At 38.2% G+C, this 27797-nt stretch overlaps 1 protein-coding gene across 1 annotated transcript; it reads right to left on the reverse strand.

The window, feature by feature from the left end:
• Positions 1–27797, reverse strand: UPRT (uracil phosphoribosyltransferase homolog). The gene is made up of 7 exons (XM_028523191.2): positions 27274–27797; positions 12804–12846; positions 8957–9026; positions 7896–7958; positions 5004–5165; positions 4211–4309; positions 1–1848 (listed from the first exon to the last, which is right to left on the reverse strand). The coding sequence occupies exons 1-7, from the start codon at positions 27648–27650 to the stop codon at positions 1742–1744; spliced, it is 921 nt and encodes a 306-aa protein (XP_028378992.1). The 5' UTR covers positions 27651–27797; the 3' UTR covers positions 1–1741.

Here is a 27797-nt window from a genome sequence, read left to right on the forward strand (position 1 = left end):
TATAAATAATAACTTTAATAATAGCATGAAAGCAACATTAGCCATGGAAGAATTATACTATGGGTCACCTATCAACTAATCACACTTTATTATGACAGTCTTCAAACATAAAACAAAAAATATAGTGATGTCCTTCTAGTGTGCCTAGGCTTCAAAGGGAAAACGCAGTCCATTCCATTCAACACCAGCTTTCCTTCTTCAATCTTTCCTGACTTTCATCAGCTTTGGTTCTTTCTAACATACTGCCTTCTGCTCTTCTCTATTTTTCTTTTTTAAATATTTATTTTTAGAGAGAGGGGAAGGGAGGGAGAAAGAGAGGGAGAGAAACATCAATATGTGGTTGTCTCTCACGCACCCTCTACTGGGGACTTGGCTGTCAACCCAGGCATGTGCCCTGACCGTGAATTGAACTGGTGACCCTTTGGTTTGCAGGCAAGCACTCAATCCACTGAGCCACACCAGACAGGGCATCTTTTCTGTTTCCTTTTTTTTTTTTTTAAACAAAGGTCCACAAAAGCAGCCTATGGGGCTATGAGATTATAATTAATCAAATAATCAGCCAGTAACCACTGTTAAAATGTTTTAACACCAATGTAAAAGTTTCAGAACAGAAACACCAATTTCCAAAAAGGTTTATCTTCCTTTCAGAAGCTTCAATATGAATATATAAAGTTTAGGAATTTAAAAAAATATCACGGTTTCCTTTTCCAGTTTGATTTATCAACAGTTGACAAACATGCAAAATAACTAATTTCCAAATCCAAAACCTCTAGTAAAAACATTCAAATTAAAAAGCCAGCTTTTCCATTTCCTTATTGGCCATAAAACTCAACAAGAAACTGTCCTTTTCTCCCTCACCTCAGAAAAATCACCACCAATTTCTTTCTAGGACGTTGATGACCTGGACAGTACTTAACCCTCTCTTGTCAGCAATCCAGACATCCCTGTTTCAATCTATGTGAGTTAATGTTACAGTTCCCATTACAGGAAGTGCCCCACCATTTTATTCACTGCATTACATTTGGCAAGTCACCTACTAGCACTATACAGGGCAGGAAATCAGTCAGGAAGAACATAATGGCCTGACTGAAAAGCTAGCCACGCATCCTGTATCTGCCACTTGAGTGAGGATATTAACGAAATGTAAAATTGAAGGAGGAATTTTTTTTTTCATCCTCTCCCAGTTACCAGCATGTATAGTACCAGGAAATAAATAGCAGAGGAAGGGATGGCTGGGGTAGGGGAGAGTGGTGGTGGGGGGGGGAATGGAGATAACTGTCTTTGAACAACAATAAAAGATGAAAAAAAATAGTAGAGGAAGGTGAAAACAGCCACATAAATGAAAACTCCCTAGAACTAAAAGTAAACTAAATAATATGCAAACTATAGTGGGCCAAAGAACTTACTTCCATTTGGATTTTATCTGTGGCTGCAAGCAATCTCCAAACTGAGAGGCTCATAAATTAGGGACCAGTTTCAATGATTTGCATAAAAAGATTATTAACATATTTTCTAAGAGTTGTGTGTACTTTATTGTTGAATTTGGTGTGAACAGTCAAGAAATGACCAAATAAAATAAATACACCTCAAACGTTTTCTTTTTACTATATGCACTTCCAAAAATTACTAAGCATATTTAACACAATTTTCTGTGCTATTCCTCAACTGAATCAATAAAACATGTAAAAACTCAAAATATAACTGTAATATTACACAAGATGATAAATTTTCCTTCAATAACTTAATCTGTTCCAAAGTATTTCTGTCCAAAATGTGTAGGTGCAACAGGATGAACTTCGGTGGTTAAAATTGTAATCTCTGGAAACTCTTGAATGATTGATTTGGCACCTGCAAAAAATAAGAGGAAGAAAATTATTATTATTGCAGGGCTTTTGGTAACATTAGTTGGAATTCAGGAATTTTATGGTCAGTCACTAGGCCTCATATTCACAGAGGATACAGAGCAATGACCTTTGGGTACATAGTGAGACTGGGTTAAGCAGTTTCTTTAAGGTCTGATATATGAAAAGCTTTGAAAGTCATCAAACTATGCCCCCACCCACTCAGTCATAAATTCTTATAATCAATTATTTTAGAGCCAAAATTTGAAAAACATATTAAGTTATAGCAACTTCTCCCCTGAAGAATCTTTTATTTTGTTTCCTTTTAAAGGCAACTGGAATAGAGAGAATATACCGTATTTTTTAGACCATAAAATGCACTCCCTCCCCACCCCCCAATTTGGGAGGAATAATGGTCATTAATGCTGCTGTTGAGTTCTGTTTACATGTACCTTGGTGAAATATTATGTTATTTATGTTATGAAACATTTTACCACATTTTTGGCTTCAAAATTTTTTTTCCTATTTTCCTCCTCTAAAACCTAGGTGTGTTTTATGGTCTGAAAAATACGGTAGTTCTTTCTGCAAATGGGATCATACATAAGATGATGATTTCTCAACTGGAACACTGTGAAACAAGTGCAAAGACTTCTTTGTTATGTTGGCACAAGCTAGCTTTTAAGAAATTAATACTCTAGCTTTTATTGGGGAGGGTGGGGGAGGGGCACAGGAAAGGGACCAGGTAGTACCCCAGTCAAGCTAAAAAGCCAATAGCCAGTCTGCCACAGAATATGATTTTTATTCATCCATAATGTCACAGAATAGTATAATATTGTTGTGTATACTATTAGGACTAATACAGTTGCTTGTCTACTCCCAAAGGCAGAGAACCCAATAATTATTTGGTTATCTCATTGTTTACAGTGCCATCTGTTACATATAAATGGATGACCAAGCAAATCATGCCTTGTCACCATGAACATCTGAACTACAGGTAATTATTTTTATCATGAAACAGCAAAATAATCAATGGCTTACTAAACACAGCCCTCCAAAAATGAAAACTCTGTGGCTGATTCAGGCTTTGCCTGAGACTTGGAACCTTTGGAAATGAAGAAATGCCCTAATTAGAAGCCACATATTTCTCTTTCTTTTCAGTTATGAAACAAATACAAATTCATTGTGGAACATTTGGAAAATATTTTTAAAACTTTAAAAAATAAAATGAATCACTTAGAATCCTACCATCTGAAAATAACCACTATTAATGTTGTACATGCATTTTAAAATGAAGATGGAAACAGTATTACGCATCTGTCTAGCCTCTCATGCTGAGGAAAGATTAGGTTCTATGTTAAATCCAAGTCTGATCTTAGTCATAATTTGTATTAGTCATCTCTAAACTTGGTAATAACATTTAACACTATTCTAATGCTATTCTTTAACCTGCCCTTTTACACTCACTATATGGATTGTTTGATGTCATTATTTTCAAAAAACATGATTTAACAGTTACATATGACATCCTTTGAATATATATTTGTTTAACCGTTTCCTTATTGTAACTTATTTACGTACTTTCAAATTTTTCCTTATACTAAGCATTTTTATATGCATCTATGATTATTTTATCAGGATACTCTCACAATTGTCCTAGATTACATGGCAAACAAAAGTAGGGCCCTAAATTAGGCTTACCTCCCTCACAAAATGGAGAAGACTGTTTTGTCACAAGGTTCTTTGAGCAGAAGTCTAACGTTAAAAACTTCTGCTCTTTGCTTCACAGTGCAAAGCATACTTAAGTAATACCATAGGGCTAGCTACAATCTATCATTTCTTGCTGTTTGGGTGCAGTTCTCAGGCTCATATGAGGATCCAGGAGAAACAGCAACCTTTTGGCCAATTGCAGGCTCTACCCAAACACGGCCACTAGGAAAAGATTGCTATCCCCTTACCTGGGAGTAGTTCATACTTTTCCATTTCAATTTCGACAACTTAAGAATGGTGTAAAATAGACCCTGGCTGGCATAGCTAAGTGGATTGAGCGCGGGCTGCGAACCAAAGTGTCGCAGGTTCGATTCCCAGTCAGGGTACATGCCTGGGTTGCAGGCCATGACCCCCAGCAACCACACATTAATGTTTTTCTCTCTCTCTCTCTCTCTCTCATCTCCCTTCCTTCCCTCTCTAAAAATAAATAAATAAAATCTTTAAAAAAAAAAAGAATGGTGTAAAATATTATCACTAGGCTTACTACCAAAATCAGATTTACATTTAATGTGGATGTAAATAAACTTTTCATCAGGATGAGAGGCTGAACAGATGCACACTTGACCGTCAGAACACCTGTTACTGCTTCATGCTGAACTTACCATGAGGAGTGGAGAAGAGACTGAGAAGAATGATAACACTGGGTTGAACCCCATGTTCTATAAGAACCTTTACAGCTTCAATTACAGTATTTCCAGTGCCTGAAATCAAATGACAACCAAAGGAATTGGCAACTTTAACATTTATCTCAAAATATATTTATGCTTCTTTGAAGTCAAGGCAGTTCGGTAATCTAACGTAAGAGACCACTAGGCAAAGCTTCATTTGAGGTACCTGTTCTTTACCAATGATGTTATTTTCAATAATGGACATGACACATACACTTTACAGTTTTCAAAGGCAAAACAAATCCTAAATTCATTCAGTATTTGAAATATCAGATTTAACACCCACCCTCTACCCCCGACGCCAAGAAACCATGGCATGTGTGATCTGAGTAAGCTTAGGCAACATACATATATTAAAAGAAAAAAACATTCCTTCCAGGGAGGATAAATCCTGGAGAAAATCATTGCTATAATTCATTGGGCTAGAGAGGGGATATATTTCAATATATTTTCTGTGTTTTATATATTTTGCTTCACTGGATCTGTTGCTTCAATGTGTTCATTTTAAGGACGAAGCTCTTTGGATCTAATACGGTTTGAATAATGTATATCCTCTTACTACACAATAAAAATTCTCCAGCGAACTGCCCAAGGCAACTCCAAATCCAACTGAGAAAAACACATTTAGAAACAGTTTCTGCCTTATAAAGGGTGCCCAGAAGGCAGGCACTAAATTGAATTGTAACTTATCTAACCAAAGGTTACAAATTAAACCCAAACCACTCACTGAGAATTGGATACATCAGAAGGACTTTTCTCCTATAAATGTCTGGAGGGAACTTGGCATAATATACTTTGGCTCTTTGTGTCTCCTCATCACTCTGAATCAGGATCTTTCCAATACGTATGGATCGACAGCAATCTCGTAAACCTTGTTCCATTGCCTCACCTTGAAGAAAGAAATAAATATGAAGGAAAAGAGTGTTAGGGGAGACAGAGTGAAAGTCAAGAATAGTCCAAAGCAATGTTTCTGACTGATATTAATACAAAGGACACTGTCAAGATGAAGCAATTCTTCTTGAGCTAACAGCTTTACTTCTGATATGTTTATATTTTATAGTTAGGGCAGATCAATGAAACTAGGTTATGGGCTAGTCAATGAAACTGGAATAAGCTAGTTTTATTGCTGGCATGCAAGTTTTAGAGCTGTCATGCTTCCACGATTACAGGAAATAAAGTGTTTTGTTGAGCTGCTCCCTGAGCTTTTCCAGTATCTGGAACACTTTACTCTTATTATTTAGGGGAGCCTTTAAACAATCTAAACTTGTTACTTTTGTCTGGAAAAATATAAAAGGTTGATGGAACAATGAAGTCTACAGACCAAAGGATCTCCTTTTAGATCAGGGTGGCATTGGGAGACATCACTTAGCCCCAGCAATAACTTCAGTGGCAAAGGTTTTGGTGGCAAATAGTGGAAAAATAATGTGTTGTTCTCTCTTCCCCCGGAGAATCACGAACGACAGCACCCCCACCCCACTGATTTCTGAACATGGAGCTAATCTGAGTCTGAACTCTTTTAAGGAAGTGTTTGACAAAAGTCAATCATTCTCATACCATCTTAGATTTTAGGCTACAATTCTACTTGTATTATTTATTTACTTATTTATTTATTTTTAAAGATTTTTATTTATTTATCTTTAGAGAGAGAAGGGAGGGAGAAAGAGAGAGAGAGAGAAACATGAATGTGTGCTTGCTGGGGGCCCTGGCCTGCAACCCTGGCATGTGCCCTGGCTGGGAATTGAACCTGGGACACTTTGGTTCGCAGCCCAAGCTCAATCCACTGAGCTACGCCAGCCAGGGCTACTTGTATTATTTATTTAATATTTATTTTGGAGAGGGGGATTCCACCCAAATTTTTGAGGGAAAAATAAGGATGTTCATTATACATGGGTATAATGATTACATACCATGGGTATAATAATCCCGTGTATAATGTACACAAAAATGTGGAAGCACATTATACATGGCAAAATATGGTAGCTCTTAAACAATTATAGGATTTTCAGGACAGTGTTGTTTAACCTTTTAAAACTGGTAAAGACAATGGAGACAGGCTTTTCAGTTACAGTCTCTTCTGTGTTAGTTCAGCTCCTGCCCTAAAGGCAGCAGCATAGTCCTCAGACCCCAGATGACCATGGGGTGATGCATAGACAGGGTTATTCTTAATCTTAAGAGCTACTGATCAGTTTTCATATATATCAGAAACTGTTTTTTATGTTTACAGTAATGATTATAAAGGTTCCTCTTAAAGTACATGTAAACAAAACCAGTTAAATAAACATTAGGCCTGGCTGGCGTAGCTCAGTGGATTGAGCGCAGGCTGCAAACCAAAGTGTTGCAGGTTCGATTCCCAGTCAGGGCACATGCCTAGGTTGCAGGCCGTGGCCCCCAGCAACCGCACATTGATGTTTCTCTCTCTCTCTCTCCTTCTCTCTCTCCCTCTCCCTCCCTTCCCTCTCTAAAAATAAATAAATAAAATACCCCTTAAAAAAAAAAAAGAAACATTAGGTAAATAGCCCTGGCTGGTGTAACTTGGTGGACTGAATGCAGGCTGTGAACCAAAGGGCTGCCGGTTCAATTCCCAGTCAGGGCACATGCCTGGGTTGCAGGCCAGGTCCCCAGTTGAGGGCATTTGAGAGGCAACCACACACTGATGTTTCTCTCCCTCTCTTTCTCCATCCCTTCTCCTCTCTCTACAAATAAAAATAAATAAAATCTGTTAAAAAATTGGGCAGAAAAACAGCACATTATACAAGGCAAAATATGGCACTTTCTAATAAAAAGGGAGTTTAAAGCTCCTATTTTACTTCAGGCATTCAGTTATTCACATATAGAACTCTATAGCCAGAAGAGAAAAGGAAATGTTTATACATTTAAAAAAAACAATAACAGTCCATCTGCTTCCAGTGCAAGGGGGCTTCCAGTGTACTCTGGATCTCGTGCAAAAATAATTAAGTTGCTGAATGGAAAGAATCACCTCCATGTAACCTATGTTTTAATTATAGGCATGTGATTTTTGTGCACAAAAGTTAGTTTAGAAGAGTAATCAGCTGGACTCAAGCACAAACACAACATTTATGAGCAACTGCAAACGCCTAGAGTTAATGACAGTTAGGTGCTTTTGCCTAGATGGTCACACACTCATCAAATATAAAACTAAAAATATTGAACATGTCATTCAGTCCAGCTCCTGACAGGGTATGACTATTCCATACCAAAGCAATAAAAAACAGAAAAATATTTTCTTAGCCAGGTTTGCAAGGTTCTGCAGGCCTGAAATTGTGCCATAATCCATCAGTCTTTAAGCTGCCCTGTTCTCCCCAAATTAGTATAATTGCATCTTCCTATCCTCCCACCCTCCTCTGAACCTTTTTGAAAGCTGGCTTGCCCACGGGGGCAGGCAGGCCAGTAGGGAAGATGCTCTGCGGTTAAAATTAGCCAAACTCAGCAACACATAGACCACAATTCCAAGGCCACATGAAGACAGACAACACAGGTAGGGAGATTTAAACTGAAGCAGGCTGCAGCTGCAATTATGACAGACAAGCTCACTTCTCTCCTGGAAAATAGCAACAGATTCTATGCATGCAAAGAGACAAAACTGCACATGTGAACTTACCACTTCTCATTATGCTGACCCCACAATTTCCCTTCTCAAATTGCACTCCTTCATACTTGTACCCTGTTGAGGAATAAATCCAAGGATGTTATCTTTCATCACTGAAGCAAACTACTTATTCTACAAAGTGCCTATGGTTTAAAGCAGATCGGTATGAACCAACCCCTGTCCAGATACACTGTATAATGTCTTAGATTTCCTATGAAAATAATGAGAAGAGTCAAGACTTTTCATAGTTATTTATTAATTCTTTATAAGAATCCTATGGAGATAACCAGGAGAGGTGGACTTCGTCAAGTGGTAATAGGACATATGAAAGCATGATATTCACAGACACATTCTTCAAGCTGAATTCAGAGAATCATTGCACTCTGAGAATGCTACAAACACCATCAATTTAAGCTGGCACCCACTTTGAGTCACAGCACAGAACCTCCTGATTCTGTCTCTCTTTATGAGCCTCTATTCTGCCTTAAGAAGCAAAAGAGACTGAAGTCGTTACAAAGATAGGTTCAACCCTTGCTGTCATCCTAAATGTGTTTAAATTATGCAGCAAGCGTAGCCCCCAAATCGAAGAGTCAAACTTCGAATAGAACAGCTTCCATTACTTACTGAAAAAAAAATCAGAATTTCAAATCCATGAACAGGGATCTTTGGCTGCTTTCTATTTGAGTATCACAAGGCACCTTCTCCAATTCTCATCTTTTTTAGTTTTCTTTTTCTTTTTACTCCTCATACTTTTACGTAGATTCCAATGTCAAGCCAGCCCACCCATTTTGTTCCTCACAGAGGTTAAGATAAGCTGCCAGCAATTCTTAACCCCAGTACCAATGGGCTGTCATCAAAGGCAACACCTGAATGCTAAAGAACATTTATTAGCTTTTAACCCACATACATTTCTTTACTAAATGTCTCCAGGTTATTAAGTTGTTTAAAAGAGCAGCTCCACCTAGACTCCACATTCTACCTAGTAATTTGTGCAGACTGCTCTTTCCATCCCCTTCAATTCTAACGCAGTATTTTTTTTTTTTGAGGAAAATTACAGTAGCACCTCTGATTACCTGTTGGAGTGGTCACCACGCATTCTTTATATGGCAGCTGATTCAATCCCTCTTCCACAACAAGTCTGATCTAGAAAGTCAAAGACAGAATAAGTTGAAAATCTGCTAAGAATCTCTTGTTACCTGTTAGCCTCCAGAGCTAAATACTAGGCAAAGTTCAGTAACACACTAGGCAAGGATTTAGCTTATAGAGGAAGGAAAGGGGCCCCTATTATGTGTCAGATAGAGACAGACCAAAATGCCGGGCTGCTTGCTGCTAGGTATTCAACCTTGTTTAGGCACCTGATTTCCCAAATAAAGCTTAAGTATGCCTTATGATTCTCATTCAGTCGGTCTAGGCTACATTAAAAGAGATGCAAAACTACAGCAAATGACAAGAGTCATGGCAGACACCCTTGGAAGTAATAAACTTCTGGTTACTCTGGAAATAGTGTACAGAGGAAACCTCTTTGCCTTGTTCAGTACTTTGAAATTGTTCAGTTAGATTCTTTTTAACAAGTCCCACCACAATGTGAAATGATGCCTGAAACTTGTTAGTAAGAAATAAATGAGTGGATGGGGTTGAACCAATTTGAGCTTGAAGTAGGAACAAGTTGAATGCATTCAGGCTTTTTAGCTAAAAAAAAAAAAAAAAAAAAAGGCTCCTAATGATCTTAATGTGTGGTATTGAGGAAAGAATCCATCAGAACTACAATAAACAGCGTCCGAAAGCCAGGTATGATATTCCTTCCTATAAGCACCAGGGATCTACTACCATAAAGGCAGTGCTGAGTCTAAAATGCACATTTTCTGCAATCAATATTACAATATTGACTAAGAATCCGGAAGAGCAGGGAGAAACGCTAGGCACCATTCACTGTTACCACAACACAACGCCCTGTTGTCAATAAAATGATCCAACACTTTGTCAGCCCGCAGCACCAGACAGAGAGTCCAGGGACCTCATGAACACTGTGTATGAGCACACTCACCTCTAAACACCACCTTCTGTGGGGGTTCATGTTTCTTACAAGCAGATCACAAGGGAAGAAGATGATCCTTTCCTTTGAAGACCTAAATCTCCTCCTAATGAGACTCCTCTAAAGAGTTGTACCTTTCCAGCAACCCTGGGACAGAAATTTGTGTCCGAGCCTTATACAAGAACATAAAACCAGAAAACGTTTGAAATATAAAGAACTTAAGATCTGAGTGCCAGGGAAGCCAATCCTGATAAATTCAGGATAGAATTAATGTCAACTATAATGGGACCCTTGTCCTAGAAGAGACAGTGTACTAGAAAACCTCAGCACTGGAAACCTAAACAGCTCCAGTCACTACCACAACACACAGACCCTCTTCCCCCCACCTCCCAATATCAGGACCTTCACAGCCAACTGCAGAGAACAGAGAGGCCCCAATTATCATCCCCTCAGGTGAGTTATGCCCTGGATCCTTATTATCTCATTTGATTAAGATACGAGGGGGGACCCAAAGAAACCTCTGAATTTATTTATAAAAATTGTGCATTTACTCTTACATGTTTAAACTTCAGTCACCTTCAAAGTACTCTTCATTTGATGCAATACACCTAATTGAGACTTTTTTCCATTGCTCAAAATAGTTTTTGAACTCATCAATTTGGATGCCTTTTAGTACTTCTAGTATTCTTTGTTTCACCTCTTCCACATCAGCAAAACTTTTCCCTTTGAGGACTTTTTTCATCGGGGGAAACAAAAAAAAAAGTCGCTTGGGGCAAGATTTGATGAATAGGGAGGGTGGGGCATAGCGGTCATGTTGTTTTAGTCAAAAACTGCTGAACACTCAACATGGTATGGGCTGGTGCACTCAAAAATCACCCATCACGAAATGGGCAAACATGTTGAAATAGTCTTCAAAAAAATTGACTGAAGCCAATTGCAGCCTCTCAGAACAACCCTAGTTGGTACACTGATACAGATGGGTTCCTAGAATACTCACCTAGCAGGGTAACTATAAGGGGCCTGCCCTCCAGAAGGTAATTCCAGCTTTTTGGGTCCCTTCTCATATAATGCTTACTCTTTCAGGCAAGCATTTTACAGTAATCACAAACTTAATTCCTATTTTCTGTAGAAAAGGGGCATAAGAAAAGCAAAGAAACAGGGATCATTTTCCACCAATGAACCCAAGACCTCTCTTTTCCCCACAGCTGCCACTGACACAAGTTCCTTCTTCCTTAAACCTGCTCCTTTATTTTGATAAAAAGCATAATGACAGAATTATCATTTCATGTCCTAACTACCACTCCAGAAATGTCAACTACACTTATCTTGATGAAATCCAAGGATTACTACTGCCCTTACAAACACAAATAGTTATAAAAAGAAGTTGCCTCTGAATCAAGATTATTTAAACCCAAAGGTATAGTAGTTGCCTATACTCTTTTGAAATATAAGATTTTTCACAGGAAAAATTTAAATGAAAATTAATAAGCCACTTTTTTCTCTTTACCAAACTAAATACTGATAACAGTATTTAGACTGCAAACTCCATGAGAACAGGGACCTGTCTGTATTCTTTACTGCTGTATCTCTTCCCCCTGCAACACAGCTTAGCACAGTGCCTGACTTGCAGGAGTTCAATGTTTCATAAATGAATGAATGAATGAATGAATGAATATTAATAACCACAGCAGAAAATGCGTCAATCTTATTGTAAGAACTGAGCACACTTACATATAAACACAAGAAGGAAACACAGTGCTTACCCTGAAAACAACACAATCTAGCCTGAGATACTCTCAGATCACACTAGCTAAACAGAATTGAGCTTGGTCAATACTTCACAGAAAGTCCCTGAGGAAAGCATAGACAATCCAACTCAATATTACACATGTGAAGATAGTAATGAAAAGAAGAGGCAAAATAAACATGTCCCATGTAATAATTGCAGGAGTTAATTTTTGTGTATTAAATGCATATTACAGGGTAACTATTAGGTCTCCTTACATCTTTGGTTTTCTTTTAATGTATTGGGTTGGCCAAAAAGTCCATTTAGTTTTTTCCGTAAAATAAAAGATACATTTTTCATTTTCACCAATAACTTTATTGATTTGGAGATCTTGAGTATGTTGGCTATCTCCCCTGTGGAATGACGCTGATTGTTCTTACTTATGTCTCAATTTGTTCACTATCAACTTCAACTGGTCCACCCGACTGTGGAGCATCACCCAGCAAGAAATCTGCAGCATGAAACTTCACAAATCATTCTTGACACGTTCGATCAGCCACAGCACCTTTTCCATCCACTGCACAAATCTTTTTTTTTTGCATTTCAGTTGCATTTTTACCTTTCTTGAAATAGTAATGCATAGTATGCCAAGAGTGTTGTGTATTTTCTTCTACCTTCAATATTAAAATGGCTACACAAAAATTCACCAATTTTGATAAGTTTTTTAAATGCATGCTGATACCACAGCTGTCACGATACAATCTAACAAAATTGTTTTGAATGAAGTTAAAAACAACTAAATGCTGCCAGAGCCATCTTACAGAAAAAAAAATTTCTTTTGGCCAACCCAATGCTTCATTTCACTGCCCTAAGATAAGGCATTTAAGGGTTACTTATAACCAGGTTTGCAAGATCCATTTGAGAGATAGGGATGCCTGAAAGCTACAGAAAATAAGTTTATGGGCAATGCTTTGAGGTGAAAGGGATTGAGACAGAGCTAGAGCTTAATGCAACAGAAGAAGCAATACTTCGTAAGTCTAGCAAGATGAAGGTTACTTGGTACAATCTCTCTCACCCCCAGAATGCTCTAAAATACCCTTGGCCTACTATGGTTATATCATTAGGAACAGCAATGAAATGAAAATGGAAATCCTCCACCTACCAAACGATCCGCAGAAAACATGAAGTCCCCTCTACTGGCTGTCCTAAAACAAAAAGTGGTACAAGTTTTAGTCTAGATTAGAGCTTTAAGGTAAAATATTAATCATTATATACAGTAACACTCATATTATGATCTATTACATACTAAAAGCTTAAAAGTTTACACATACAGACTATTATTAAGGCAAGATATTTTTCACTAGGATACAGGAGGCTAAATGGAATGACTTGACCAGTATTATTGAGAATACTTATTTGATATCAACATTAAAGTTAGGAATTGGAAAGACTGAGCAGTCACCCACTAAGCTGCCTAAGAATGTTATTTAAGCAGATGAACAAAGCTCCCCCTGGAAAATGGCAGTAAGACCACAGTTCAACTTAAGAGAAAAACTTTGTACTGAGAAAATCAGGGTCCCCACTTCCTCCTCTTCCATTCAGCTTGCCATAACCCATCTACTTTGTCTATAATCCTTTTTGGAATGAAAATGGTACAAACAAATAAATCCTATACTTTCAAGAATGCATAACCTAATTTCTAAGATCTCTTTCTCAAATTATCGATTGATAATTTGTGCTTTTTGCCTGTTTTTCAATCTAATACTTTGTTCCCTACATCCTTCTGCCATTTTCCTGTACATTTCTTTCTGGTCAATCCTTTCATGTCCTTACATACCCAAGAAATGGTAACCAGGGGTTACACCTACCTACAAGCTGTTAACCAGCCAAAAAAAAAAAAAAGGAATGTCAAAAGGCTGACATTTTTTTCTGTACATAAAAATCTATTATCGAGCCCTGGCAGTTGTAGCTCAGTCAATTGAGTGCGGGCTGGGACCCAAAGTGTCCCAGGTTCAATTCCCAGCCAGGGTACATGCCTGGGTTGCAGACCATAACCCCCAGCAACCGCACATTGATGTTTCTCTCTCTCTTATCTCCCTCCCTTCCCTCTCTAAAAATAAATCAATAAAATCTTAAAAAAAATTTTTTTAAAAATCTATTATCGTTCCTCCTCTTTCTCCCATACATGTTAAATGATTCAATTAGACTGTGTTACAATTTATGTATTTAAAAATCCCCATCTAGCCCTGGCTGGCGTACGTAGCTCAGTGGATTGAGCGTGGGCTGGGAACCAAAGTGTCCCAGGTTCGATTCCCAGCCAGGGTACATTCCTGGGTTGCAGGCCAGAACCCCCAGCAACTGCACATTGATGTCTCTCTGTCTGTCTGTCTGTCTCTGTCTCTCTCTCTCTCTCTCTCTCCCCCCTCCCTTCCCTCTCTAAAAAAAATAAATAAATAAAATCTTTTTTAAAAATCCTCATCTGACATAGTGTACCTAAAACATTCCCCAACATAGCATTAAAATGGCATATGCAAACATATATTATCTCAGTATACCATTAATCATGACTTTTTTTCAAGTTTCATTTACTTTCTCTGAGAAGGAAAAACAATAAAATATTCCTGATACAAATGTCATTAAGTTTCTTAGTGTAACTAGAATTCTATCATATTATGGATATTAGTGAAACCAACAGCAAATCATAATAGACTAGGTATATTAGAATTTAGTTTTGAGACAAAATGATTAAATTAGTGCTTCCCAAGAATCATAGCTGCACTGGAAGGTAATCATGTCTTAGGGCCTGCAGACCTGCCTGTAAAGCAAGCTTCAGAAGGTATACTCTGTTTAAGATAACAGAAGAATACAGCCTGGTAAGCACAAAATATGAGGTCTGTCCAGAAAAAGTCTAGCCACTGTTAATATAGCAAGAATGGTTAGCATGACATCAATGTAACCTGGCAGCCAAGGACAGTGGACCATAATGCACATGTGTGAACAATGATGACTTCACTGTATTAGTCAGTGGGGGCAGTAGACACCGTTGAGTGAGCATGTGTACTGTGTAGCTGTCACATTCAAAATGACTGAGCAAGTAGAGCAACAAATCTGCTTCAAATTTTGCATTAAGCTTGAACATTCCTCCATGGAAACTATTCAGATGATTCAGATGGCTGTATGTATGGGCAACTGGTGATTGGCAGCTTCATCAGACAATGTACCTGTTCATGCATCATGTCTCATGTAGAGTTTTTTGGTGAAACATCAAATCACCCAGGTGACTCAGCTGCCCTACAGTCCAGATTTGGCACCCTGCGACTTCTACCTTTTCCCAAAACTAAAATCACCTTTGAAAGGAAGACATTTCAGATTGTCTATGAGATTCAAGAAAAGACAATGAGGCAGCTGATGGCAATTGGGAGAACCGTATGAGGTCCTAAGGTGCCTACTTTGAAGGGGACTAAGGTGTCATTGTCCTATGTACAATGTTTCTTGTATTTTGTATCTTCTTCAATAAATGTCTCTATTTTTCATAGTACATGGCTGGATACTTCCTAGACAGACCTGGTTTAGCTCTGTTCTTTTCCTTCTTCTCTTCAGATAATGTCACTGACTCACAATCCAAGATATCTTACAGAACTCTCTTTCTTTTTGAGACTACTTGGCCATTGTTATGTAGACCAGGACAGGAAGGATGCTGCCAGGAACTGAATAAATCAGATTGTTGAAGCTTGCATAAGAAGTAACAGCCTATGACCCTGAACCCCTTACTCATGATTTTTGCCCTTAAAAGCCCTGAATAGTAAGTCATTATCTGGCTTTGGCTTTAAGTGATACAGCTTCCCACTCTCCTTGCTTAACATTCTGCAAATAAAGTGACTGTACTGTCACCACTGTAAACTGGGTGTTCAATGTTTGGCTCTGCTGTGTGCCAAAAGGGATGAACACTTGTCCTGTTCAGTTACCATCACTCTCTAAAATATGGACCATAATTGAGCAATAGCAAGAATACAGGTCTGTATTCTTTATATTCCCTAAATATTTATATATGCCTTAAACTCAAAAAACTCTATTTACACACATCTACTAGATACATGGAGAGATCACTTAAAACAGGCTCTATATTATGTACTGTGGTTTGCAAATGAAACCATACTATTACACTAGTACCTTTCATTTCTGCAACTAATCTTCCTAACATGCTTGTCAAGGAAGAAAAAGTCAGGGAACTACAAAAAAAACAAACAAACAAACACTAAAGCCTACTGTCCTGTTTGCTAGACCTGTACAAGTACAAAGTTGTCGAGTTAACCAGAACACAGTTTTTCAATAGGAAAGTCTGGATTAGTCTTAAAGAAATATCCACTAACATATCCTAGGAACACATCTGAAATATTTGGTTTTAAGTTCTGAACAATTACACGTAAGTTTATTACATAGAAAAGTTGTATTAGGTTAAGTGTTCACAGTTGAACAAATCTATTAATTTATTTTGGAATCAGATATTTTAACACCTTTTGCACTCTCCTGCAAAATATTCAACCTTAGCTAACAACTTTCACATAGTAATCACCACCTCTACATTCCCAAAATGGTACATACTATGAACTAGTATGTACTGGCATCTCTTTATAGTTATTTCAATAACTATAAAGTGACTTCCAATTAAAGCACCCACTGCTCCAAATTATCCACTACAAACAGTAATTACTGTATTTTGCTGGGTATAATGTGCACTCCCCCCCCCATTTTTTTGAGGGGAAAATAAAGATGCACATTATACATGGGTAGTACTAATTCCATATCTATATATAAATGTTTTTAATTCTTTTTAAAAGATTTTATTTATTTATTTTTAGAGAGAGGGGAACAAAACGAGAAAGAGAGGGAGAGAAACATCAATGTGTGGTTGCATCTCACACCCTCCACTAAGGACATGGCCTACAACCCAGACATGTGCCCTGACTGGGGATCGAACAGGTGACTATTTGGTTCACAGGCTGGCACTCAATCCACTGAGCCACACCAGCCAGGGCTACACATTTTTAATTCTTTTATTTATGCTTATGCATTAAAAGTGTAACTCTAGAAAACAATTAACGATATGCATATGCAAAATAATGCCTTGGAATATGGTAGTTTTGTTTCTAAACATAAATATATAAATAACTGAATTAAAAAATTAAAACAAAAGACTTTTTTCTTGAAAGTTTGGGCCAAAATGTGGGTGAGCATTATACACAGCAAAATATGGTACCAGCCCTGACCAGTGTGGCTCAGTTATTTGGAGTGTCCTCCTGTAACTGAAAGGTTGCAGGTTCGATTCCTGGTCAGGACACATACCTAGGTTTCAGGTTCAATCCCTGGTCTGGTTGCTTACAGGAGGCAACCAATCAATGGCTTCTCTCTTGCATTGATGTTTCTCTCTCCCCCTTCCTCTCTGTAAAAGCAATGAAAAAATGTCCTCCAGTGAGGATTTTTTAAAAAACAGTAATTACTAACCTACCTCCTACTGTTTTAGACAGACTGAAGATCCATACTCTTTACTTTCAATCAATTTGGAAATTAAAGGGCCACCGGAATACAGTAAGTTGGTTTTATTTTTAAAAAACCCACAGTGGTTTTCCATATCTACATTTAAATCCTTAACACTGTTTCACACTAGAGTTTCATAAAACAGATAATCTACTTGTTAGATCAATCAAGTTACACATTTTCTCTGAGCCCCTATTTTAGGCCCAACACTGGACTAAAGTATTTGTTAATAAAGGTGTTTTACTGTAAACCAAACCCTAGGCTTTATTAATCCCATGCACTTTGCTTTAAATTGTAACTGTATTCAATTTGTCTTAAAACCATTTTTAAAAAGAAATTTCTCATACTAGAAACAAAGACATTTTAACCATTCTCTATCTAATAACAGCCCCAAAGAAAATCTAATGTAAAATTATTACAAAGCCACAAACACACATCCCTGGAATATTCAAAAATATATCGAAGTAACCAAATATCAATTTCTATTTATTTATTTAAAAGGTTTTATTCATTTATTTTTACAGAGAGGAAGGGAGGGAGAAAGAGAGGGAAACATCAATGTGTGGTTGCCTCTCCAGGGCTCCCTACTGGGGACCTGGCCTGCAACCCTGGCATGTGCCCTGACTGGGAATCAGCCCAGTGACCCTTTGGTTTGCAGGCCTGTGTTCAATCCGCCGAACCATGCCAGCCAGGGCCCAAATACCAAGTATTTAAATAGTGATATCCAGACACTCATAACTCAGAGCATGGAAATTTAATTAATATTAAGCTGAGCATCTTTTAAATTAAACAAACTCCAACAGATTAACTCCCAGATTAACAATGCAGACCTAACCATATCTGAGCACATACTTTTCTGGATACTCCCCCCAAATGTACGTCACACATCTGTAGCAACAAAATGAAAGCCAAAGGCAGCCATTTAAAAAAAAATGACCTTCACACTGAAACAACAACAGAATTAGAATCATATTGGAAGTCAGATCACCATTCTAATGTGGACTTGGTAAACCTAAGTTTGTACAGGTGTAGCAAACAGGGCAGTAGGCTTCAGCACTTTTTTGTACTTCACGGACTTTTCCCTACCTAAGATTGTCTATAAAGTGCTTTGAAACCCCCAGAGAGCCTTCAGCAATATTTAAAATCATGTATGTCATAGCAAACCCAAACCAAGATGAAACCTTGAATCTCACTGACCTTTCTTTCAAATGGTAAATATCAGTACAACAGGTATTTAATTATCATCCATAAGACATAGAAATATGAGAAAGAAATGTTTTAAAAAATATTACAAATTTAAGACTTCAAGTAAAAATCTTTGCCCTCTTTCTTACTAGGCCTCACTGCTGCTGCTGCTAGAGGGATGCCCTAGTTGGTGGAAGATAATGTTGACCTTAAACCAACAGACTGCCTGATATTTCTCCAACAAACTGGGTTTATTTGGGAACAACAAGGAATTGCAATTCAGGACATGTGGTTGACAGGTGAACCATGGCAAGGTCAAAGAATAAAGGGGAGAAACTTTTTTTTTTTACAGAGAAAAAGAGGAGTTCAGAGGGGCCTTCGCAAACAAAGAGTCCAATGGAAGAAACTGGGAGTTCAAGGTGTAGTGACTTTTTACTGGCTGAGTCTTTCATTGGCTGAGAGGGTGGCAGGAGATGATCCTCCTTCTTCCTAATGGAGTAGTACAGTGGAAAATAATCTTCCTATTGGAGATAGAAAACACATCTCTGCCAGTTTGGGGTAATTGACAATGCATGGTAGGGTATGAGTGCTCCGCCTACAGACCCTCCCAACTCAAATTTAAAAGACATTTTTGCTATGAACGTGGCAGCACAACTTACAATAGCCAAGTACTAGAAGCAACCTAAGTGCCCACCAGTAGATGAGTGGGTCAAAAAACTATGGTACACATATACAATGGAATACTATGCAGCAGAAACAAAGGAGCTCCTACCCTTCCTGACAGCATGGATGGAACTGTAGAGCATTATGTTAAGTGAAGTAAGCCAGGTGATGATACCATATGATCTCACCTATAAGTGGAACCTAATCAACAAAGCAAACAATAGAAATATAACCAGAGACATTGAAATAAAGAAGGGGATAATAGGAGAAGGCCATCAAGAAACATGTATAACGGACACATGGACAAAGCCAAAGGGGGTAGGATTGAGGGTGGGAAGTGGGGGTGGGTGGGGCAGGGGGTGTGGTGGGGTGAAAATGGAGACAACTGTACTTGAGCAAGAATAAAAATTATTTTTTAAAAATTAAAAAGACAGCCCTGACTGGCGTAGCTCAGTGGATTGAGCGCGGGCTGCGAACCAAAGTGTCGCAGGTTTGATTCCCAGTCAGGGTACATGCCTGGGTTGCAGGCCATGACCCCCAGCAACCACACATTGATGTTTCTCTCTGTCCATCTCCCTGCCTTCCCTTTCTAAAAATAAATGAATAAAATCTTTTAAAAAAATTAAAAAGACATTTCTGTTTATTAAAACTTCACAATTATAACTTCAATTTTTCCAGCAGAAATTCCCACTTGATTAGTCTCTGTTACTTCTCCCTATTCAGAATACACTTGACAATCCTTTTTTTCTACAAAAAGTATTTAACAACCCTCTATGTATATACCAAGTATACAAAGAGTTATTTTAAAGTTTTTCTAAAGAAGTCCAAAAGTTAGAGCAGGTACCAAATATTATACATATATTGTTCCTTGCTTTCCCACAGGTCATCATTTATTAAAAGCCTACTTGGTGCCAAGTATTAAGCACTTTTGGTGCATTATCTTACCTAATCCTCACATAACCTCAAGAGGTAGATTCTATTATTACCACTATTAAAGTGATGAAAGTAGGGAGGCTTACATAGATGAAGAATTTCTACGGCCAGCAGTATTCCATTGTGTATTATGTACCATAGTTGTTTCATCCACTCATGTACTGATAGTCACTTGGCCTGCTTCCAGATCTTGGGCAAGCACATACAATGAGCTAAAGGTAGTTTATTCAATAAATGGTATTGGGAAAATTGGACAGATACACCCTGAAAAATCAAAATAGAACACCTTCTTATGTCGTACACAAGAACAAACAGAATAAATTCAAAATGAATTAAAGACTTAAATGTTAGACCCCCAAACCACAAAAATGCTAGAAGAAAACACAGGCAATAAAATCTCAGACATTGCTTATAGCAATATTTCTTCCAATATATCTCTTTAGGCAAGGGAAATAAAAGAAAAAAAAAAAACAAATGGGACTATATCAAACTACAAAGTTTTTGCACAGCAAAGGAAACCATCAACAAAATAAAAAGACAACCTACCAAATGGGAGAGCATATTCACCAATATACCTGATAAGGGGTTAATACCAAAAATTGATAAAGAATTTATAAAACTCAACACCAAAAAAGGGCAACTCAATTAAAACATGGGCAAAGGACCTGAAGAGACACTTCTCCAAAGAGGACTTACAGATGACCAATAGACATATGAAAAGATGCTCAACATCACTAAATCCTCAGAGAAATGCAAATTAAAACCACAATGAGGTATTATCTCACACCTGTCAGAATGGCTATCACCAATAAATCAACAAACAAGTGCTGGAGAGGATGTGAAGAAAGGGAACCCTTTTATACTGTTGGTGGGAATGCAGACTGGTGCAGCCACTGTGGAAAGCAGCATGGAGATATCTCAAAAAATTAAAAATGGAACTACCTTATGACCCAGCAATTCTACTTCTGGGAATTTATTTGAAGAAACCTGAAATAGTAATTTCAAAGACTATAAGCACCCCTATGTTTACTACAGTGTTATTTACCATTGTAAACTTTTTTTAGATTTTATTTATTTTTAGAGAGGAGAAGAGAGGCAGAGAGGGAGAGAAACATCAATGTGTGGTTGCCCCTCACACACCTACAATTTTAAACTTTTTAAAGTACCTCCACAATGTTTTCCACAGTGACTGCACCACTGGCATTCCCACCAACAATTCACCAGGGTTACTTTTTCTCTACATCCTCTCCAACACTTGCCATTTGTGGCTACATTGATAACCATTCTGACAGTTGTGTAATGAGATATAATGAAAAATAGTGCAGGGTTTTACATAAAGGAGTGTTGTTTTTGTTTTTTTAAGCAATGGGTGAAAGGGAAGTAGAACATAAAGTTTTTTTTTGGCAGGTTTAAACCAAAGGAATGCTTCATTTAAGATTAATGTTTAGTGAAAGCTCTACTAAACACATAAACTGTATTTCCAGAGCTATTTTGTTGTTATGTGATCATTGACTAGCTTCAGTGTTGGTCATGGTATGCAGATGATTTATAAATGATTTTCCTTCTCCTTCCTTCACTCATAAAAACATACCCCCATTGAAATACTTAGAGCCAACCTAATCTGACTTGAAAAGTTAGGGGGAAAAAAGCATTTATTACCTGCCAGTGTAAGTCATCAAGGCTACAACCTGTTAGTACTTTCTTTAAAAGCTCGTTAAATGGTGTCATTAATTATTTACTTGCACCTAAAAGCAGGGTTCAATGTAGAAAAACATTAAAAATCAGGTAAAAATGAATGAAGAGAAATGATCATTTTCCTTTAGAATCCAGGACTCAGTCATTCAGAAGTTTATTTTTTATAACGATTGGAACATTAGTGCCCCTATGTTCCAGGTACTGTGACACGCCAGACCTTCTTCCTGCCTCCCTGGGGTTCAGAGTAGTTCACAAGACATTACTAGGATATGTCCAATAAATATTGTAACAGAAGTATGTGTAGTTAAAGAGGTGAATTCCTCCCTCCTGGCTTAAAAGCCAGTTGGAAAATTCACATGGAATACCCAGGGAAACAAAAAACATGTCCATGTTTTAAACAATTTTCAGGTGACAGGTTTTTTGTTTTTTTTCCTGTGGTGGACATTTTGGTTTTGTACAAGTTGAGGGAGAAAGTTCTAAGATCCCTCCACTTTCAGGGTGATGCCAGGCCAGGTTCTCTGTGCTGGTTCTGTTTAGCGTGTGGAATCCCCGGCACAGCCTATTTTCTGAATCTGAAGCCAGGCAAATCACTATCCCAAGGGCTGTGGCCCAGCCTGAGTGCAGCACAATCATCCAAGGTGTTTGCAAAAGCTGCAGGTGCTCAGGTTACCCACAAGACTACTTTAAGAATGGGAAGTAAAAACTGAGGGGAAAAAGAATCCCCAGGCAATTCAGATGTACAGTGTTGGTTAAACATATTATGCCCTTGCTGGTGCGGCTCAATACATTGAGTGTTGGCCTGTGAACCAAAGGGTTGCCAGTTCAATTCCCAGTCAAGATACACGCCTGGGTTGCAGGTCAGGTCCCCAGTACAGGGTGTGCGAGAGGCAACCACACATTGATGTTTCTCTCCCTCTCTTTCTCCCTCCCTTCTCCTCTCTAAAAATAAATAAGTAATTTTTAAAAAATATATAAAAAATATTACATTACTTAGATGACTCAAATCACATTGGGCTACACCCACATTAGGGCTGCACTAGATATTCATCCATCATAAGGTTACTTTTCTCCACTCCACGTGACAAAAGAAAATCACAAGACCGAACACGCTCTTTCTATAGTGCTAGTTCACAGACTATACAATTGCTAAGATTGTTCAACTTTCCTCCATGCTTCATACTGAGACCATGGAAAACCCCCTTCAAGAACAAGTATACAGGAAATATCCAAATATGCAACTGCTCATGAAACAGCTTTACTTTAATGTTTCAGGACACAAAAGAAAACAAAATGGAGAGGGAAGATGATCTTTTAAATACACTGCATTACCTGAAATATGGGGTCATGAACTTATAAGGGAAAAGGGCATTAACACTCAGATTTTGCTGGGTTTAGGGCACGAAGGGGATGGGAGGGGCAGTATATGTGGCTTAATCCATTGTAACAGTAGAATGTGGAAATGAAGGAGTCATTTCTCTTGTGTGACCCATGTGTGACTGAGTATTAATAAATTATCTGACCATGGATGTTTTTAGATTACTGTACTCCCAGTGAAAGAGAATTTCCTTGAAATTTCATAATACAATGAACATAATTATGTTTCAAATACTGCACATTTCAATAAAAGACATTTAAATCTGTCCAATTTTCTCAATCTTGCCTGCTTTTAGTGACAACAACATGCAGCCCAGCTGGCTTAACACCCATTTCCCAGTGGCAAAATCAACTCAGCAAGCAATCCCATCACTAGACAGACACTAACGACCAGAAACGATAAAAGGAATAACAAGTACTCCAATGTCTTCTACTACCAGATAGCCCCATAGTGCACATATATTATATCACATGCCCTGAGGAAGACAGAATAACATTAAGTGATGGTACCTTCCATAACTAGACCCAAGTAAATATGGTTCTTCTTAGTATAGGCACCCTACACCAACCCCTTAAAGGTAATGAAATAGGTCTTGTTTTTTTGAGGGGGGATGCCAATTTTTTAAGATAAAAGCAACAGAAGCCTCTATTAACAAATTTGACTAACAAAAACAAAACTAAAACACTGCCTCCAGCCTAAATAACTAAGCATCAATTAGTTATAAAAAATTGTAGCGAGTCTTTCCATACTATATCATACATGATAAAATTATGTAGAATCTGTGCTATTTTTAACATAAAATTGTGAATTATATATACAATTTAATTTCTTTTACTATCTCCCAAAAGCTCAACAAACCAGCACTTATTATGAATGCAATCAGAATCATGCACAAATCCAAACATAAAGGCTTCAAATGCCTTAAATGTGCACAGCTTTTCACTGTTTATAATTGATGTTCAGAGTAAAGTATCTTGTTTTAGCCTCCTAGGAACTCCTTAAAATACTGCCAACATCCTCAATTTACAAATGATAAAAGCTGAAGCACAGAGATGCTAAACATCTTGCCTAAGCTCACAATGAATTCCGATGTCTCCTTCCAAACTCAGAAAAAAAAAAAAAAAAAGGATTTCACTTACACCCAGGTTTACCATACTAAGTAATGCAGTGAAATCAGGTATTGATACTGTTATATATGAATGCTGAGTGTCTTGCCCTTTTCAAGTTCTATAGTAATGGCTCACTCTTACATTGTCATGAAGACCCCTTTGTAAAATTGAATGAAATCTTAAGAAAACCTTATCTTATAAAAAAATCCATATGCAAATGTTCAAAGCAGCATTATTCATAATAGCCTCAGAGTGAAATCCACTCAAATGTCCATCATTTCATGAATGGATAAAAAATGTGGTATATCCATACAATGGAATATCACTCAGCCAAACAAGAAATGGAGTACTGATACAACATTATGAAAACTGGGAAAAGAATCTAGTCACCAAACACTACACATTGTATGATTCCACTTGTATGATGGGTCCACAATAGGAAAATCAATAGAGACAGAAAGCAATCCAGGGCTTTGGGTGGGTTGGGGGTAAATGGGGACTGACTGCTCATGAGTATGGGGTATCTTGTTGGAGTGATGAAAATATTCTAAAATTGATTTTGTGATGGTTGTACAGCCATGAATATATTTAAAAGCCACAGAGTTGTACACTTTAAACAACATATTATATGGTATGTGAATTATATCTCATAAAGATGTTCTATAAAAACAAGCATTAAAAAATGCACATACAAGTAACATTGGGCAGATGATTTCCAAAGATTTACTAAAGCCCCTAGGTCCATCTACAGGTGCAGAGGGATTCAAGATTCAAGGTCATAACTCCTGATCTTTAGAAATTAGAATCATCATCCTATTTTCTTTGCTTTACATATGTTAATTCAACTTCCTTCACCATAACTACCAATCCTATGCCTCCTACATTTTAAGATCACTACTTCATCTATTAGATCACATGACCACAGGTGGTTTTCAATATGGATTCATTAAAACAGTTAAATAGTATAGTTTCATAACTATAATTTTTAAGAGCTTTAGAAAGACCATTTAGTAATTGACTGTTTATCATTTGAAAGGCATGGTTGGAATTCAAAAACGTAAAAGATCTCACCTACAGGTGGAACCTAATCAACAAAACAAAGAAACAAGCAAAATATAACCAGAGTCATTAAAATTAAGAACAGACAGTAAGCAGAGGGTAGGTGGGAGGGGATATTGGGGGGGATGGGGGAGGGTTTTCACTAACATGTATAAAGGACACATGGACAAAACCAAAGGGAAGTAAGATCAAGGGTGGGAAGTGGGGATGGCTGGGGTGGGGGGGAATAGTGGGTGGAAATGGAGACAACTCTACTTGAACTACAATAAAAAATATGGAAAAAAAGAAAATATAAAGTAATCAATTTTAAATAAAATATCCCCAAACATAAAAAAAGAAACAAAAATCAAAACGTTATTTGAATTTAAGGGAATTTTCTTGAAAAATAAGAAAAACAAAAATGTAAACAGAGGACAACTTTTGTCCTCAAGGAGCTTTAAAATCTAATAGATAAGATCGATATACAGACAACAATATACAAAATCGAAAGTGAATCTTGCATCAAAAAGGCCAGGGAAAATCAGGGAAAGGATGATTAAAGGAAAGCTTCTTGGCAGAGGTGGACATATAATGCTGGGCTTGACTTTGAAAAGTAGGTAAGATTTGAACATGCAAAGGAGTAAAAAGCATTCCAGATGAGAGCAGAGGCAGAGATGGTTCAAAATAGTTCCTGGGAACCATGAAGAGGGGCTTTCTTTAATGGCAAGCTAGATCCTGGCTTTTGGTAGGCTCTGAGAAGCCAAAGCAAGTTGCTGAGTAGAAATTACCTAATCAAAGCAGTATATTAAAATAAGTGTCTGTATTCTCTCCTGTTCCACTGTTTGTCTCTCCTTACATGGACACCACACAGTCTTTTTAAAAAAATCTTTTATTTATTTATTTATTTATTTATTTATTTTTAGAGACTGGAAGAGAGGGAAAAAGAGAGAGAAACATCAGTGTGTGGTTGCCTCTCATGTGGCCCCCAATGGGGACCTGGCCCACAACCCAGGCATGTGCCCTCACTGGGAATCAAACCTATGCTGCTTTGGTTTACAGCCCGCACTCAATCCACTGAACTATGCCAGCCAGGGCCCAAAGCAGTATATTAATAAAACTGATTGCTGAGTAATGTGTGAATGCACGTGGAAGAGAGAAAAAGTGAAGCAGGGAAACTAATTAGGCGCCTATTACAACAGTATGAAGAAATACTAGTCTGATTTAGGGAGTGGCAGCCTGAGTCTGTAGTCATTTTAAAAGCTCAAAGCATCCACTCAAAAATTAGTTTTTGGACACGCAGTACCTACTCATTTAAAGTGCTGCCAAATATAGAAGCCAACTATAGGTCCACCATGGTACATATATCCCTTGAGAAGCCCCATCTACAACATAAGTTTTCAGATCTCAAAATAGCATTTAACATGGAGTTTTGGCTACCTTAGTTTGTGGGATTAGAAAGGGCGCCAAAGGCTCCTTTAGGCCCCCTTTCCTCCATAAAACTAACCGGGAAACAGTCCACGTTCTATCAGTTGGTGATAAAACAATCCTGATAAGATGTGGATAAGCTTGCACGTGACCAAGTAAACCTCAACATCAAGACTAAAAGACCTTAGAGATAATGATATCTGCAATAGCAAACACTAAAGGCACAGATGGTCTGTTAAGCACAACAAAATTTCCTTGAAATTGCTTTACTTCTATTTATGAGCCTGAGGTTATTAGAGGTAGGGTATATAACCTCGCGTAGTATTATAGATTGACCATACGGACAGGCACCAGACAGACAGCATAGGTGCATTCACCTGCCTGAAACGTTTTAGGGTTCCTCATTACTCAGAAGAGACAAAGAGGGAGTAGGAGGCTACCAACAAGACTTCACTGGTCCAGAACGCAAAGCGATGTTAAACACTGTTATGAGGAAAAAAGAGTGCGGGAGGTCTGAGTCAAGAGATATTCCCCTTCAAAGAAAAGGTCCTTGCCCAGGTCTCCACAAGCCAGTTTCACCAGGTGAAAATTACCCCTTAGTTCTTTTGCTTCTAAGTCCTGCCCACCTCCAGAGAGACCCTCCAACTCCCTTTCCCCTTCCGCTCCTGACTCACTTGTCCCGGATGATGGTCTGCAGCTCCCGGATCTGGTCATTCATGGGTAGCAGTTTAAGCTGAGGCCCAATCTGCCAAGAGAGTTGGCTGTCCCTTGGAAGGCAATCGTGGGCCGATGCGTCATAGTCGCCACTGCCACCGTTACTCTCTGGGTTGAGGCTGGCCCCGGCGCAGGCCTTAGAGCCCCCCTCCCCCGGTATGCTAGAATGGGCGTGACTGGTGAGGAGAGTCGGCTTCGCTTTGAAGGCGCTGTTTTCCCCAGCAGGATCTGGGATCAGGTCGCCAGATTGCGGCTCCTCAGGGCTTGGGGTAGAGGTAGAGTTTACTTGTTGGTTGTGACAGGGCATGGAGTCCCGACACCGTAACTCCGTGGCCATACACTGGACCCGGGCCGTCCCCGCAATACCGACTCCTAAGGATAAGGCAAACAAGGAGAAACGGTGGACGCTCACGTGCACTCTAGATAACCGCCGCGTCCTCGGACCTCTAGCCTCAACTGCCCTCTCACCCGCTCGGCTTCCGTA

This window comes from Phyllostomus discolor, chromosome X (assembly GCF_004126475.2).
Source record: "Phyllostomus discolor isolate MPI-MPIP mPhyDis1 chromosome X, mPhyDis1.pri.v3, whole genome shotgun sequence".
NCBI classification, from domain to species: domain Eukaryota; kingdom Metazoa; phylum Chordata; class Mammalia; order Chiroptera; family Phyllostomidae; genus Phyllostomus; species Phyllostomus discolor.